At 33.3% G+C, this 18,543-nt stretch overlaps 1 protein-coding gene across 1 annotated transcript in view; it reads right to left on the bottom strand.

Annotated features, from left to right (window-relative positions):
* LRP1B (LDL receptor related protein 1B) overlaps positions 1 to 18,543 on the bottom strand; it is a 1,792,671-nt gene that overhangs the window by 268,418 nt on the left and 1,505,710 nt on the right. Inside the window, exons 52-55 of the mRNA XM_036023545.1 lie at positions 14,355 to 14,483; positions 11,049 to 11,171; positions 7,089 to 7,229; positions 5,856 to 6,043 (exon numbers count right to left, since the gene is read on the bottom strand). Of these exons, the coding sequence (XP_035879438.1) occupies positions 5,856 to 6,043; positions 7,089 to 7,229; positions 11,049 to 11,171; positions 14,355 to 14,483 (581 nt within the window). The remainder of the gene's footprint in view (positions 1 to 5,855; positions 6,044 to 7,088; positions 7,230 to 11,048; positions 11,172 to 14,354; positions 14,484 to 18,543) is intronic.

Here is an 18,543-nt window from a genome sequence, read left to right as displayed (position 1 = left end):
GATTTTAATTTATTTCATTTAGTGTAACCTTAATTTCTTCCTTTATTTTTTTCTGCAATACACAATGAGTTCTTTGAGTGTCCTGATCACCAGAGTGTTTTGAACTCTGCATGTGATAAGTTGACTAATCGCTGTCTCATTTGTTCTTTTTCAGGGGTTTTATTCTCTTCTTTCAATTGGGTAATATTTCTTTGTCTCCTCAATTTGGCAGTCACCCTGTGTTTGTTTCTGTGTATTAATTAGAGCTGCTTTTACTCCTTATTTGTAGTGTAGCCTATGTAGAAAAGGCACTTGTAAAGTGTGTGGGGAGGAGCCTTAGGTAATTGCCAGGGTTGGTCAACCCACTTCATCACTTAGTGGCTTTGTCAGGGAAGGGCTCAGAGAGCTGATAATGCTGCTGCATGGCTTCAGGAGGTTTTCCTGGAACTTGCACCATTTCTAGTCATTTCATCCACTTCCCATATGTGACTGGAGACCTTCAAGCTTCTGCCCTATTGGTGAAACTCAGAGTGGGTGGAGTTGCATACATTCTAAGTCTGTCAGGCTCGTTAAGTGGTAAAAATCTGGCAGTTTCATTTGTTATGCCAAACCCCACTGATTTTTATAGCCAGAGGTAATGGGGATTTATTTTCTTGGTGCTGGAACCCTGGGCTGTGCAGTCAGGCCTGGAAATGGGATTCCTTGCTTCCCTGGTATCTGTTCCAAATTTTATCCACCACATGTGAATGTGGAATCATTTGTTCTGCCACTGCCACTGCCACCTCTTTGCATCACATCACCTCTCTGTTAGTCTCTGCGACTCTATCCCTCCTACCCATCTGGATGAATGTTACTTTTTTACATTCTTGGTTGTCAGACTTCCACACAACTCTATTTTCTGATAGTTCTGGGTGTTACATGTTTTGAAATCTGGTTGCAATTCTTTCTATGATTGTGTGAGGAGGCAAAGCATGTCCATTCATGCCTCCATCTTGACCAGAAGTCTCTGTTTTTTAATCAAATTTCATCAATACTTATGTAATAATCCTCAGCAGTCAGAAAGGACTGTTTTTATTCTTTTAATGACTAACCCACTAGGCAAGCCATCAAATAAAAGTGAAAGCAACAGCTTGATTACCCAAACTGTCCTCATCATATCTTACACTATGACAATACTACTTTCCTTAAGAACACTCAACTTACTACCTGATTTAAGAAGTCAAGTAGGTCATAGAATTCCATTGTGTAAATGTACCATAGTTTTTGATCTATTCATTTACTGATGGGCACCTAGGTTGCTTCCAAGACTTGGCTATTGTAAATTGTGCTGCTATGAACATTGGGGTGCATAGGTTCTTTTGGGTTGGTGTTTCAGGATGGAACTGGAAAGCATTATTCTAAGCAAAGTAAGCCAGGCAGTAAAAGACACATACCATATGATCTCACCTTTAACAGGAACTTAAACAACAAAACAAACAAACAAACAAAATATAACCAAAGACACTGAAATAGAGAATGGGCTGACAATGACCAGAAGGGAGAGGGGAGGGAATTTCAGGGGAAAAGGGGAAGGGTTTGCAGGAACAAGTATAAAGGACAAATGGACAAAAACAAAGGGGGGTAGAAATGGGAGGGAGGTAGGCAGGGATGGGTGGGTGGGTTAGGATGGGAGTAAAAGGCAGAAAACTGTACTTGAACAACAATTAAAATAGAAAAAAATGGGAAAAAAATAATATTTTCCTGTAATTTGATACCTTCAAAAACCTTATCATTGAATTTTACATCATATCTTTTTAAAAACAATTTTTTCCATGTCTGTGGTTCTGTTACCAAACTGAGAGTAACCAGAGGGAAGTGGGGAGAGATATAAGAGGGAAATATGGGGAAGGGTCAGCAGGGAACATGTATAAAGGACCCATGGAAAAAAGACAATGGGGGAAGGGAGAGGATTGAATGTGGGAGGTGGGGATGGGTAGGGCAGGGGGAAATAATGGGGGGAAATGGGGACAACTGTAATGTAATGAACAACAATAAATTAAAATATTTTTTTATTTAAGAAAAAAGTCAGGGAGATCATTGCTTTTCTATGGCAAAAGAAAATAAGATACTTAATGTTACTGAAGTATACACATAAAATTTATTTAAATGGTAAATTTTATGCCATGTATATTTTACCACAATTTTAAAAAATAAATAATTAAACAAATGGGACAGCAATAGGTTACGAGAAGATGCCACTGAAAAGGATTGGAAGTTAGTGTGGACATCAGGTCAGACAATGGAAGACACATAGAAAGATACAGGGCAGTGCTGAATTCAAGGGGCACTTCAGAACAAGTAAAAAGAAATTTCAAAAATAAGTTGAATCTCTCTCATTGGATATTGTAAAAATTTAAACAATGCCCTGGTTTTAACAGAATTTCTGAAAATCACTTTGGATGTGTAATGTCAGGCTTATGGAACTACATATCAAATAGATGACTTAGATAAAAACACATTTGTGGAATATTAATTTCCTGAAGTAAAATTAGTAAAAGCTAAGGAATATACATTTCTATGAATAAACAACATCAGGATGTTTAAAATTTATAGTAAGTTTTTTGAAAAATCTACTGAACAAGAAGATTTTTAAAAAATAATTTATTACCCAATCCAGTAACTTTGTTATAAGAAAACATTTTGCTTGTAAATAGTTAATAAATATTTGTAGGAAATTCTACTAGGTTAATTTACATAAACTGAATAAAAGAAAATAATAATTATTTGCATATTTAAAGATTAAAAATGATGGATTCATTGTAGTTCAAATTTTTTAACTTTTATTTAAAAGGATATTTTTTTATAAACATGAGATTTATATACACTCAACATCATTTAAATTTCCCACTACTTCAAATTTTCCTTCTTTGTATTAATTTTCATATAGGATCATATAGCTAGATGAAAAAAATATAGCTACTCAAACTTTTCCTAGTACTTTCAGGAATATTTTTGTGCAGTCTTTAAAGTGACATTTGACAAACATTGACTATTTTTTAAAACATTTTATTTATTTATTTTTACAGAGAGGGGAAGGGAAGGAGAAAGAGAGGGAGAGAAACATCAATGTGTGGTTGCCTCTTGTGTGCCCCCTAATGGGGACCTGGCCCACAATCCAGGCCTGTGCCCCCGGTGGGATTCGAACTAGTGACCCTTGGGTTCTCAGGCTAGTACTCAATCCACTGAGCCACACCAACCAGGGTGGGATGACTATTTATTTTAATGTAAACATTAAAACTTACTTTTTAAAACAGCAATACATGATGAATTGTACATGGTGAATTGTACTTCCCCTCAAAATAAGATTCTTGCTTTTGTAAATGTTATTACTCCCTTTTGAATAGACATTATGTTGATTTTAGAGCAAACATGTAAATAATTCACAATCTTTAAGGTCCAATTTTTGCTTTCATAAGCAATATTCATTTTATCATAGAATTTGTAGGATTTATTGACATTCTGATGATAATATAGGCATTTAAATACATTTGAATGTTATATCAAAAGGTATTCATTTGATAGTCTATACATATATTTTTATTTTACCACCAAGATTGTTATGACAGAGTTTAAATACACATAGGATACAAACAAATAAATCTACTTTGAAATTTTATCTAGAGAGAGACATAGAGCTGTATTCTATGATATATAGATGTTCTATAGATAAATAGATTTATAGTATATATGACGTAGACAGAACTATAAAAATAAAGTTGTGGAATTGTGCACATGAAGTTTGTGTAATTTTGTTAAACAGTGTCACCCTGACAAATTCAATAACAAGGAAAATAAAATAACTTATTACTTAAAATTTTAAGTTGTTAACTATAATAATTCTGTGACAGATTTCCTGTTTTTCAGGAAACATTTCATACTGATTTTACATAAATCACTTTTCCTTCATTGGATTTCATTGTATTTAGTGACAAAATTAAGTATTTGACACACCTATCCCATTAAGAGCTATCTTAACTTTGTTTTGTTTCCTTTTATCCTTTTACCTATGGTATAGTGTTTGTCTCGTCTACAAACTTAACCAACTCTTCTTAATACATATTCGGTCAAAAACTATTTTTATATATGTAGCTTTCTTTAAAAAAATTTTTTATTGTTTTACTGTTGTTCAAGTACATTTGTCTGCATCCATGTAGTTTCTTGATATTTCATTTCATCCCTGTGTTTATACAGGAGAAAATAATTATTATACTGTTTAGTTTATAACTATAACTATCTGTAGTTATGTTATAAAATATAACATTAAAATCCTGATCAGTATAATTAAATTAATCATGGTACCATAAATTCTGAGATTAAAAATGACAAACTGGCCCTGGCTGGTGAGGCTTAGTAGATTGAGTGTAGACCTGAGAACCAAAGGGTTGCCAGTTTAATTCCCAGGTAGGGCACATGCTTGGGTTTCAGCCCAGGTCTCCAGTAGGGGGCACATGAGAGTCAACCACACATTGATGTCTCTCTCCCTCCCAATCTCCCTCCCACCCACCTCTCTAAAAATAAATAAATAAAAATGGCAAACTAGTCATTTGGTTGACTTTACCATTAGGTAGAACTGGATTGTCACACAATGTCATGGCTGGTAGGAAAAGTGGCCCATCTTTACTGTACACATTTTTTTTTCTCTAGCATCTTTTAAAGAAAGACATTCAGCCCCAGCTGAAACACTTCTGGTGGTGAAAAATAAGTCAGCTCATTCCAATATAAAGAGCTCTGATTTTGGAAAAGTCTTTCTATTTTGAATGGAATCTGCCTTCCAGCTCCTAATTCCAACCTTTGAAACAACTCGGACTAAATATTCTCCCTATTCATTCTTCATATATTTGAATACAGCTAATAAGCCATCTTTGCTCCAGTCAAAACTTGTTTCAAAGATGTGTATTCCAGACCCCTTATGCTTCTTGATGTACACAATTGCATACACTACAATTAGTTAAGGTTCCTCTTAAACTGCCATTTCCAAAAAATATGCACAGTACTCCAGGTACATTCTTATCAGTGTAACACACAGTAGAACAAAATCTAACCTCTATGAGGGTCTTACCTAGCATTAGATTCCCTCTGTGCTTCATAAAAGCCACATCCTATTGTGATTCATACAGAGCTAGAGCTCAGTAAACAACACTATTTCAAATGAATTGCTCTGTCTGAGATTTTCTCACACTTACCCAATCAATTTACCTAATGCACAACTTAAATGTTAATGTCTTATTGTTTGCATCCTCCATTCCAACAAGAATGAACAGAGATGTTTTCAAAAGCCATTTCTGTCACTCAGTTTCATCAGTGAAACAATCTCTTTGGGAAAATGATACAAACAAAAAGCAATAAGGATTTTATTCATGTTTTATGTTTTAGTGCACCTGTATTCAGTCCTAATATTCCATATGTTTTTTTCTGTTCATATGAAAAAATATTGTATTCTCCAATGTTGTGGTAAATAATTATTAGCCAATTTAACTTTAAATATGTATGGGAGGGAGAATGACTAACAAATGGGAGCTTAAGAGTTATGTACCTGCTGAATGCAGCTATTAACATAGCAGTATCTCCCTAACACTGGTCTTCCATTACTTTTTTTTTTTCTGTGTGTTCAGCATATATTGAAAAATATTTTGATTTTTCACCTTCCTGAGAGTCTATTCACAATATTATACCACATTATTATTATGGTTTGCATATGCAGAAACTCTCCATTTAAGTAATCTTTCTTAATGATGTTTTGATGCCTTTTAAGTTTTACAGCTATATTGGATCAGATAGCTTTCATTATCTCAAATTTTAATGCATCCCATGGCTTGGTATTTTTGATAACTACCTACCTTGTAACCGACTGGAAGGTCCTGGCAATCTTGAGAACATCCACTGACTCTCTTACTCAAACATTCATTTTTATGGCAGTTTCTCTCATCTGAACCATCCCCACAGTCATCCTTATTGTCACAAAGACCTCCACTTGGAATGCACCTGCCATTTTTGCACATAAAAAATGAACTATTGCATGACTGTTCTGAAAAAAAAAATGAATGGAATATCAGGACATGCTATTGTTTTTACACTGCAATTGTTGAAAACATTCACAAATATAATTTCTGTGTCTAAAATTATAGTAAGTACATGTACATATAAATAATGATTTATATTAAGTATAATATTTTATACAAAAAATATAGAAAATCAAGGGCAAACTTTACTCAACCCACTGTAAATATTATTATAAAAATTAACAATCAAAATAATTATCTATAGTAAAATTAACAGCATCTTATAGTGTGATGAATGAGTGAGTTAAAGAGTGTGATGATAATATGATATTTCCCTCAAGCCATAGGTCTCTGAGAAATTACATGTCACTAAAAATTAGCTAGAATAGCTAGAAATTCCTAATTTTTTTCATCTTGCAAATATAACATTGACATTTTAAAATCAGGGCATTAAAAAAGACACTTTTAGTGAATAATAGTTGTTCCAAATATAGCTATGCAAAGAAGTCCTGGTTTCACAAATACTTATCCTGATGATTTGAACATTATTATTCATTATTGTAACATGATAAAAGAAAGCCCATTAACATGCAAACTACATGAAAAAATGAATTTTTATTTTAAAATATATGACCATATATTCAATATAGAATAGTGAATGATAAATAGACCAAGATGATATCAATTTACTTTATTTTGCCAAAGTATGGATAATACAGACTTCCATTAAATCTCAACTTCTTTCATATTTGAATTTTTGAGTAAATTTAGATAGGGAAATTTCATTCACATAGCAATATGTATTAGGATAAGATGATCTTTTATGAAGTTGTAATGGTGATGGATTTATTAGGTTCATTGTCTTGAATCTTCATGCTTTTGACACATACTAAATTTCTAAGACTAGCTCCAAAACATTAGGGATCCTACATGGTATCAGCAGAAATACCAGTGCTTAGTTAATTGCATTTCCTTTCATTGACTACCATTCTAAACTAAAAATCAGAGTTACAGTTTTGCCATTAAAAAAAAGACAAATTTTTGAAAACTCATAGCATAAATTTTCTGTACCTGCACTTTTACACTTTGGGTTTAAAGGTGCTTCATCAGAATGGTCCAGGCAGTCAAAGTCTCCATCACACTGCCACTGAATGTTTAAAAGACATCGCCCATCAGCACAACTAAATTCTTCTGCATCACACTGTCGGTATTCTAAAGACAAAGAAATAAATATTCTAACTTGTGCTTTTATAAAACAAATATTAATTAAAACTTTATACTCTAAGGTACACTATACCTAATTAACCATGCAGGTTACCTGTACCTCCTGTGGGAAATGTTTCTCATTTCTCTCTGGGACAGTGGCCATATCTGCAAGCAATATTTGTGGTTTGGAAGTAGAATAAAAGTCCAGAAAATAAATTTGTAAACAACACTATTACTGTTTCTAGGTGAGAAAATAAGAATGCAGGGTTCCAGTATACCATTTCCACTCACCTATTAGCTATAATTTTAAAAAGCTCCCTTAGAATAAAAAATAAAATGAAAGTTATTAGAATTTTTTTAAGACCAAGCTTGGTTAGCTATAGTACCAGGACATGTGAATGAACTGATTTTGAATTACAGTGATAATTTTTTTCTTTACAATCTACTTTTTATTTATTTATTTATTTATTTTTTTAAATCAAGCTGTTTTTATTTTAATTGTTGTTGCAGTACAATTTTCTATCTTTTACTCCCAGCCCAGCCCACCCACCCAGCCCTCCCCTCCTCCCTCCCATTTCCACTCACCCCTAGTTTTTATCCTTGTGTCCTTTATACTTCTTCCTGTAAACCCTTCCCCCTGAAATTCCCCTGAAATTCCCTCTCCTCTCCTCTCCCCTCTGAACACTGTCAGTCTGTTCTCTATTTCAGTGTCTTTGGTTATATTTTGCTTGTTTCTTTGTCAGCATGGATGCACCTGGAAAGCATTATACTAAATGAAATAAGCCAGGTGGTGAAAGACAAATACAATATGATCTCACCTTTAACAGGAACCTAAACAACAAAACAGTTACAGTGATAATTCTTAGAAATTGTAATATTATGCTTATATTTGTGAATCACTCAATATGTAAATAAATTGATAAAATAAGAAAAATTAAAAGTCAATTATAGAGAAATAAGCACAAAAACTATTATAACTATTATATATTGATTCTTAGAGGCATTGAAAAGCTTTATTCAAATCATGGTATCCACCAGCCAATTATTAATGTTGATAGCTATGCTTGATAAGTAAAATTCATTTGATTTTCAATATTATAAAATTTTAAATTGGATTTTCCCCTAATATTGTAATAATAAAACCTGTGGCTTATATTAGAAACTTTCTGATAATCTATACAAGTATTCTATTTTTGGAAATAGGAAGTAAGATTTGTATGGTTTAAAAATAAATAAAACTTTAATAAAAAACTAATTCAACAATGATTACTTAATTGAGATATTTATCACATTGAATGGCAAAAGAACTTTCTAAAAATTCCAGTTGGCTTAATGTTTCTTTCCTCTGTCTCTTTCTTCACTAGTTCTTCGTTCTTGTTACTGGATATATTCAAGGCTTTCCTAGCCCCCAAACAATAAAGATCCATTGACCTAACTCTTAACCACACATTTCTTTTCCTTATACTACCCAGTTTCCCTTTCCCTTACCTCCAGTGCATCTTTGATTCATTAACATCTCATTTCTGCAACATCTACATTCTGAACTTCTTCAGAGCTAACGGATTCCAAGTTACAAGTGTCAAATTCAAAATGTCTCAGATCCCTACTTCATTTTCCTGTAGTCTTTGACACTGTTGACCACACTCCCTGGAAATCCAGGCTTGTCTCTAACTTTGCTTTCCCTGTTCTTATTTTTTCCTGTTTCTTTATGTAGTCCTCTGCAGTTCCACCACAAAATGTTGTAGGTGAAGCCTTGACTTCAGTCCTTCAAAGGTCAGTGTATTTTGCCCCCTCTCCTTTTGACAATGTTGGGTATTCTCATTCATTATCATATTTGGATATCACCTTTATGCTGATGGTCACCCAATTAATATCATTTGTCCTGATCATCATTCTGGTTTTTAGAACCAAGATTTCAAACACCCACTACACAGTTTCACATGATTGTCTGAAAAACATCATTTTAAAAATATCCAAAATTAATGTTACATTACATCTTTCTTGTGCACAAACAAAACTGGCCCTTGAACTTCTGTGATCTGAAGCTAATTAACAGCAAAAAACACACCAAGTTGTCAAGCTAGAACTTTTTCTTTATCCTCTATATCTAACTGTGTTTCAACTCTGGACCCTTCTGCATTTTCCATTCCACTGTTTTAGCCCAGATTCAGAAGCATGATGTTAAATATCAGAACTATGCAATAACTTCCCAACTAGTTTACTTTTGCCTTACTGCTCCCCTTTCCCATGGCAGTATTCCATCCACTCTGCTGGAAAAGATGGTCCTAAAACACAAATTTGACTGAGATATTCCTCTGTTCAAAATGTGTTCTGGCCATTGAGAGACAAAATAATTAAATACAAATTATTTAACATTGTATTTTTAGGATCTAGTTCCAAATCAATTTGCTGGCTTCAACTTACATCACAAATGACTAATTATCATTTCTCAATTATTGTGATATTCAGGTCGGTGTGAACATATACAGAATTCATCTTGTGTCTGTAACTGTTCTTACCACTTTAGAAATATGAACTCCTCTAATTGTCTTATCGGACCTAAGAGTTAAGCAATGTTATTGTAATTTTTTACAGATGTGGAGATTGAGGTACCTAGACGCAAAATAACTTTTCCAAGGTCACACATTCAGTAAGTGGTAGGGGCAGAACTTGAACCCAGGCAAGCTGGCTCCAGCCTGTCCTGCTCTTAACCACCATGCTGCACTCTCTAGTGTGTAAGTAGGATTTCCACTAACATTCCCTGCTTCTTTAGTGCTTCAAAAGTCATTTTCTTTGCTCTGATTTCATGTATTGTGATATTTATTCTGACCTGACAATGTATGTTATATTATATTGTATTTCTGATTTTCCTTTTAGTAATTTTTTCTGGTGGGACCTCTGTCTCATTCATCTCCATATCAAGCAAATACAATGTCTAGCAGAAGAAAGGTATTCATTCAGACATAACTCTACTTCAGGTTTAAGTCTTGAATGATGGTTCATCTTTTAAAATATCACATTGAATCTACAACTTAATGGTGAAATGATCATAAAAACATATCCACGGATTTCAAGGAGATTTATACCAAGGACACTGCTCAGGCAGGACAGGAAAGGGCACTAAATCTATTACCTTTCGTAGGTGTATGTGGATTTCATGGCTTCTCATTTTATCTTTATTCACATATGCATTTAAATATTTACAAAAATAGCAGGTTTGCATAAGCTTTCAACTTCAGCTGGGAATTTTTAGTACACTGAATTTTATCCCAAAATTTATATATGTATTTGTATTTATATTATATATATGGGGTAAGATACATATGCAAAGATAAATTTCATAGCAATTGCATTTTAACAAATAAGTGATGTGTTAATAAGATAAGGTAAAAAGAAAATGCTCAATATCGAGTTATTCCCAGAGTTGTGGATTGCATTTTTTTCTCTGATTCAGATATTTGATTTGGCTATAAGACTGTACTAGGTAGTCAGCAATATATTACCTTTAAGTACTTCAAGGTACTTAAAAAGCCAAAGATACTTTTAGAAATATTTTTGGTGTGGTTCCTGATAAGAATACAATACCAGTAGGTATGGTTTCCAAATAAACATGTAATTATTGTATAGCTTAAAGAGATTCTATCTCTTTAAGTGTGTATATGTTACTTAATTTAAATGTTTTTAGTGATATTAATAAGTGTGATATTAATTTACTGATATTAATAAGATATTAATCTGTTTTGTTATTTATTTATATGTTCTTTGGTTTAAAAAAAACAGTGTTTAGCCTGAGAATCTTCTCCAGAAAAGTTTAGACCTACTTACCACACTGCATAGACTCATCGGAGCCATCTCCGCAGTCATCATCGTGGTCACAGACGAACTGCTTGGGGATGCACACCTCATTGTGACACGTGAAAGTGCTGTCATCACATGTGTTATCGGGAGCTAAGAAAGCCATCACAGAAAATAAAGTTAGATGAGTACCTATTTTACCTTTCCTCACCTTAGGAGTTTGGGGAATGTTTGCCCTTATACTCAACAATTTATAGTCATTTAGAAAAAAAAAACTTTATTCATTTAGTATATCAGATAAATTAATACACCATATTAATAAATAGTTATTAATACTTTGAATATATGTTAATATAAATACACACATAATTTGAAGTTTTGGTGCTAATAGAGTCAACAGTGCTAGAGAGAACCTGAAATTTCAGGTCATTTAGCAATTTGTAACTTTACTAAAGCAGGAATCAAAAATTTATATATAATTTTTTAAAGGTTACTCAATTGTGGGGGGTAGGTAGAAATGGAAGAGGGTCTGGGGGGATAAATAGTAATAGAAAAATACAATAAAATAATGTAAAAGTAGGATAAATATAATAAATAAAAAGATAACTAGTAATGTGGCTGTTTTTTTTTTTCTCCTCAAGCTTGTACAAATGCTAGTAAAGATATATAAACATGGCTTAATTTATGAAAAATGAATCTAAAAATATTACTAAGTGCTAATACTCATGATGAAAGTGAAAAAAAGGCAAAAGAGCTGAGAAAGTTACTGTTTTAAGGAGAAAGTGATTAACCATTTAGGTGATTTCAAGAGTTAGGTATTGAAACAGGTTAAGTTCTACGGTGTGATGAGCCCAACCATATGCACCACACCATAAAGGAACATTGGTTTATGAAACAAATTATTGATCCTTTCAGAATACTGATCCATGAACATTGTGTTCCATTTAGCAAAGGTCCTAACCAGTAGGAAATGGTTGATACAAATGTGCTATAAAACTTCAGCAGATGTTCAAAAGATGGTAAGTTATGCAAAGCAAATAAATTTTAATACAATGTACATAAAGTCATAGAAGTCATAGAGTCATAGAAGTTTGGAGGATCATATAAATATTTTCTCAATTACCTTTCCTTACACTTAAAGGATAAGTACTAGGGTAAGACTCAAGGTTTGAGATATCTCGAATGTCAAAAATCTGTCATAAAATGAATGTTAACTATCGTATTGTGGTTATCATTCCACAACATATACATATATCAAAGCGTGATCTTATACATCTAAAGCTAATACAGTGTTACTTTTCAATTATATATCAACTTTTAAAATAAAAAAGAGAACATCATTATCATATACAGAGAAGAGAAAGGCTTTGTGAAAAGCCTCTCTGCCTCCTATACCCAGAGGAAGCTATTTACTTTCTTTGTGCATCTCTTTCTTTGTGTATTTAAAGATGATAAAATCTATCTAATAAATTCTTGCAGGAACTAGATAAGTTATATGAAGCAGATCTGCTAAGTTTAGGTACTCAAATTCCTAGGTGCCCTTTAAGATTCAACCTAACAATTATTTTGGGAAGATTCATAAATTGAATTAGATCATGTAAATAAATTCACCTACAAAATAATGGACATATAATTGGACACTTGAAAAAATTTGGTTGTATTCCAATCTCTCCCTCCAATATCTTAACAGGCACTTTCCTCCACCCAGACTACCTCTCTCTCCTTCTTTTCTTTGTCCTTTATGACTCGGATAATGTTTTTACTTTTTCTTAAAGCCCTTCCATGAGACTTCCAGGCTTCTTATATAATACTTCTTTGTGATGACCTAGAATCATTTACGTATATCATTCTGACACTTGAGGTATTATAATTATTCCCTTACATGCTTATTAGGTCCCTTCCCCAGATTGCCTCAAACTCCATGAAGAAAGAAAATCTCTGCTTTCAACTCAGTAATGATTAAAGAGGCATGAATAGGCAAATAATAATAACAATAATAATTTAATCAAATATAATTTGTTGTCAACAAATCAACTTAAAAAATAATATGAAGGCCACATAGACCCAGTGTTAAAATATGCCCATTATAATAAAACTAAAACTTAGTCACTAATAATTCCTCTAACTTTTAAGCACACAACAGCTTATGTAACCATGTGAATTATGCCAATTCTAATACATGAATTATTCTTTAAAACACTGAACAACAGGGACTTATTTGGCATTAACACTTTCATATCACTTGAGTACAATTTGTTGTATTTTAGAATAATTTACTTAACAGCACCCATGTGGCCCAAGAGTGTTAATATGTGTCCCAGAGTATTAACTGCTACAATAGCAACAGTATACTGGGACCATCTGGATCCCTGATTTGATGCATATTTTAGTATGTAGCCCTCAGTGGCCCCATTGACCTTTACAGACACATCAGTTTCAAGATCAAAGAGAATTATTCTACAGTAGCATAGATTGTATGCACATAGATCTACTCAAAGTTTTCTTTTTCCTCTTTGTTTTAATTATTCCCTATATATACATAACATATAGACATACTTACATTATGGCTTCAAATATAATTTTAAAGGCCTGAAGACAGGTCTTTGGAGTGACAATTGGCAGAATTTACTTTAATGAACTGAAGTCACAACAATGTTTTGGATCAATTGCTCAGTCTCTATTTTCTTGATCATGCAAAGGGATTTATCAAAAATTTTCTATTGAGTAATTGCCTGTAAATTTCCTGAGGTCACCTAGAGGCAGGAACTTGGTAAATTGTCTGACCCCCAAAAGTGTTTCTCTGATCCTCCAGCTTCATTCAACTACAGCCATAATATTTTTACCTGACCTAAGGGTTAATACCCTATCCATAGAGCTAATAGGTGTTCATTGACCTTCTGATCAGTAATTATTTAGGATCATGGATGCTATTTACAGAATATCTGAAATAGGTAATCTAAAAGTTTTCATGGTAGAGGCGGGGGGCAGGGGGCAGGGTAGTAGACGCTCAAAAGAAAGTAACAAACCTACCACATTCACATACATATCAAGCAGTTATGTAATCTCAGAAGTGAAATAGTAACTGTTGAGTTCATCAGAACTGGTTTAAAATGGGTAATCCCACTGTGCATGTTTGAATGGTTTTAAACAGAGGTGAGAAGGGTTGCTAGACTACTATGATGACAACATCCCACCTGATTAATTCCGACACTACCTGTGAGTCCAGGGATTGAGAAAGTGAGAGAAATGTGATATGGTGAGCAGTACAAAACTAAATGTCTAAGGATGCTGCCACAGCTTTCTTTCACATACAGCCTGCCCCATGAGTGTTCATACCACAGCCTGCTGTTGAGAGCTCATCACTTCCGTTTGGACAATCCCTTTCACCATCACACAGCCAGTGCTGGGGCACACAGGCATGGGAGCCCTGGCAACTGAACATGTCAGCCGCACAGGTGATGGCACCTGAAACTCAAAGAGAAAATGCCATTAAGGTCACTGCATGTCTGCTGATAAAGGTATATCATGTACATTTCTTTTAAGAAAGAAGGGATGGAGAAAAATGTTGCTGACAAGGAAAATATTGTAGTTACTTGGAATCATCAAATAGTATTCTTCCTCTACAGATACCTATAGATACCTATAGATAATATTCCTTCTTAATTTCAAAGTTATGTTTCTTAAAGCTACATAGCAGAAAATAACAATCTTTTCTTTTTGTAAAATGTAGCAAGGCATAGACATGTTATTGAACTGTGAGTAGACTGAAAGAAACCTTTAAAAGCACTGAACATATCAGGATAATATTAGAATTTATTGCTTAAGATATGATAATCACTCACCATATTGACTTATTTAATACTTATAATAACTGCAAACAGGAGAACTGTTTTTAATCTCATTTCACAGAAAAGGAAGTTGAAAAGCTTGCAGAAAGTCATAGGTTGCTCAGGGTGCCACATGTTAACCTGGAAGTTCAAATTCTTTTTCATTCCTAAACACCTTCTCTTAACTGTTAATGCCATTGTTAATCCCCACTTTGTATACTTCTTTTGCTTCCACACACTTAATAAACAGAATCTATCTTTTCCTTGCTTTACAAATTCAATGTCCCTTTAGTTGAATGATGTTTTTCATATGTACATTGTGAAAAAAATGCTTGTTGATTTGTAAATTCGAAGCATCACAGGTGCTTTCTCCTTATATGGGCATAGTGTAATCATATAAAATGAGAAAAGGTGTATTCTCGTGATGTTTCCTTAACCCCAAGTACAGCCATGCATATTGAATGGTTTGTTTGTTATTTATATAAAAGTTGTTGAGTCAATTAGTTATTGGACCTTATATCTAATTTTTCTCTTTTTAGCAAGATTTTTTAAAGATTTTTATTTATTTACTTTTACAGAGGAGGGAAGGGAGGGAGAAAGAAGTAGAGAAACATCAACATGTGCAAGATACATCAATCAACTGCCTCTCTCATGCCCCCAACTGGGGACCCAGCCCATAACCCATCACTTGAGAGCTCATCACTTCCAGGCATGTGCCCTGACTGAGAATTCAACCAGCAACCCTTCGGTTCACAGGCTGGCACTCAATCCACTGAGCCACACCAGCCAGGGCTAACTTTTCTTTAATTTCACTTTCTCATGAACAAAAGCTGCTCATAGAAAAGATGCTAAAAATCATATTGTAAGAATTATTCAGAAAATGTTAATATCTCCAGGAAGAAAATGACTGAATAGATTGAATAAATATAATTATTTCCAAACATTTAAAACAATAAGTAACATACTTTAATCAAATTATCAACATCATCTTCCTTTTCTGTCACAAAGTCGTCATGAGTAGAAAATGCTTTTCAATGCCTTGTTTGTATCTGTGGTAGCGCGGTGACAAAACAGGAATCCCCAGTGAACATTTCCAACATGCCTTTCCCTGACGTACACTTTAGCTTGGAGGACAAGGTGGCAAATGAATACTGAGAAGTCTCCCAGATAATTCAGATTTGCTCATTTGAATGAGGATAAGTGCTAACAAAATGAAATTTAATATATCTATTAGGGAAAATCATAAAAATCTATTAAATACATGTTGCTTTCACTTAAAAATGAATTTATCTGCTACCTATTATGTTTTTAGTGCCTTTGAAAGTAAAATTCTCTTCCTGAAAAAAATGACTTTTCTATTATTTCTTCTTCATATCTATCTTTTCAAGCTTGCCATAAGAGCACAGTGTCACCTTCACTATTTATTCTCAATTAGTGCTCTAATTTCTATAATGTTTTTATTAAGTTTGAGGTTAAAAATGCATTTTTTTCTGCTATAGGGTTTGATACATGTAAAATTTTTTGTCTATATATTTATTATTTTTATTTTGTTTTAAAGATTTTATTTACTTTTAGAGATGGAAAGGGAGGGAGAAAGAGAGAGAGAGAAACATCAATGTGTGGTTGCCTCTCACGTGGCACCCACTTGGGACCTGGCTCACAACCCAGGCATGTGCCCTGCCTGGGACCCTTTGGTTTACAGCCTGTGCTCTATCCACTGAGCTACACCAGCCAGGGCTTTTTGTCTATATTTTTATTATCACCCTAATTCATTTTCAAGGTAGGCATACTAGATAAAACATTGCCTTTTGACTGTTGAGAAATTTCATTCTCTATGACCTTGGAGAAAACTAGTGTCTGAATTTCACTGTCTGTAAAGTGTAGGTTATGACTACATAATTACTAAGAGACCTTAATGTACAAAATGGCTTAAGGCTCTCTGCAGCTACTTTTCTGGCTCCCTTGATAGTGTTCAACAGATTTTGTGTATGAGCATGCCAAAATATCATAGTCAACTGGAAAGAAAATGGAACAAAGAAAAAAATATGACTTCATTTCATAATTACCACTGCCATCTGAAGACATATTGACTTCCTCAGGGATATGAATCCCAAAGGAAAGGGAAGACAAGCTGAAGGTATTCCACCAGATCCATCCTGTACACTTACTCAGAGACAACGTTTGATTGCTAGGAGTTACTACCTTATTTAGTAAGTATTTCAGAAACCCAAATTCTGGTCTTAACTCTGTCATTGTGATTTACTGAGTGAACTCAGGCAAATTTATTAACATCTATTTTTTATGATTAAATAATGGAGGGAGACTACACTTTGATTTCAAAATAAGTCCTCAGATCTCAAGTCAAAACCATTATGAGCTTATTAAGAAAGATTGTGTTTACACTTTACATTAGAATATCTGGAGGTGGGGATTAGGAATTTACATTTTTAACACACTTCTGAGAAAGATATTTTGTGTGCTAAAGGTTGAGAACTGCTGAGATAAACTATTTATAAAGTTCCTTTTTAATCCTAAAATACTAGGTTTAGTTCATTGAGGCTTGGTCTAAAGCAGTAACTTTTATGTGGCTCCAGTTTGGTAGTTAGTATAAAAATTAGCCTGTAATTAGGTTAAATTGTTTTGGGGTTTTTTTTGACAGTAGGTAACACGCCCTTTACAATTTTAATCTTTTCTTTTTAAATTCTTGGGACACTGATAGATATAGGCATGGCAATAACAATAGACATGTCAATATATTGTCAGTGAAAATAATGATAGACATAACAATAATTCTGAAAAATAAAGGAGGAGGCAGAAGAAATAGAACAAAAGAGAATGGGATCAAATTCATTTATACAGTGAACATGGTCATTTAGATATTTACAACAGTTATAAAAAGAAAAGGTAGATCTTTTTGTATCTTCCATAGTAAGGAATTTGATAGACAAGAAATAAAGTGGCTTATTACCATGACCACAGAGCTGGAAGATACAGGTGTGGGGAAATTCAATTCAGTATGACTTTAAGGTCTTTAATCCATTTTGTTATACTGTCTATTCAGAAAGGATAGTGATATCAGTGGAGCCGTTTAATGTAGGGTTAAACAAAGACTCCATAGCAGTATTATTTTAAACACTGAAGGCATGTTCAAGCCATTGTAAGGAGCTAGTATTTTTGTTAAAATAAAGGAATAAAATAAATAAAATAAAATAAAATAAAATGGAAGGTTTAATAGAAACTAGAAACAAAGTAGTTAAAAGACAGTGACCAGTTATCTAATTGGTTGCTGATCGTTTTTTTTTTTTCAGAGTTTTTTGATAGTGATCTTTTTATATTTACCTTTATCTGTCATATAACTAAATTGTCTCAGCTGCATAAATAAAAAGTAGGTTTTGGTTAGCTTAAATAGAAGAAATTAAGTTTCTGCTTTGAAAAGACAGCTCCAATTTTATGTTATCTCCAGAGAACTTAAGTTTAGCTTAAATGTTATAAGATCTTATCTACCTGTCTCCATGGTGGTAACATAAAGAATGGGCCAGACTCCTGATATTTAAAAAAAGGTGTTAAGTATACTTAAGTCTATTTGTACCCTTATTCTATGATTCAGGTCCTTTTCTCTCTAAGATGAGGATGAAAAGCTATGAAATACAGATTTTATAATGAATAAAGAATATATATTTATAGATATAAACATATAT

This window comes from Phyllostomus discolor, chromosome 4, assembly GCF_004126475.2.
Source record: "Phyllostomus discolor isolate MPI-MPIP mPhyDis1 chromosome 4, mPhyDis1.pri.v3, whole genome shotgun sequence".
Taxonomy (NCBI): Eukaryota; Metazoa; Chordata; class Mammalia; order Chiroptera; family Phyllostomidae; genus Phyllostomus; species Phyllostomus discolor.
This window is presented reverse-complemented; position numbering and strand designations above follow the sequence as displayed.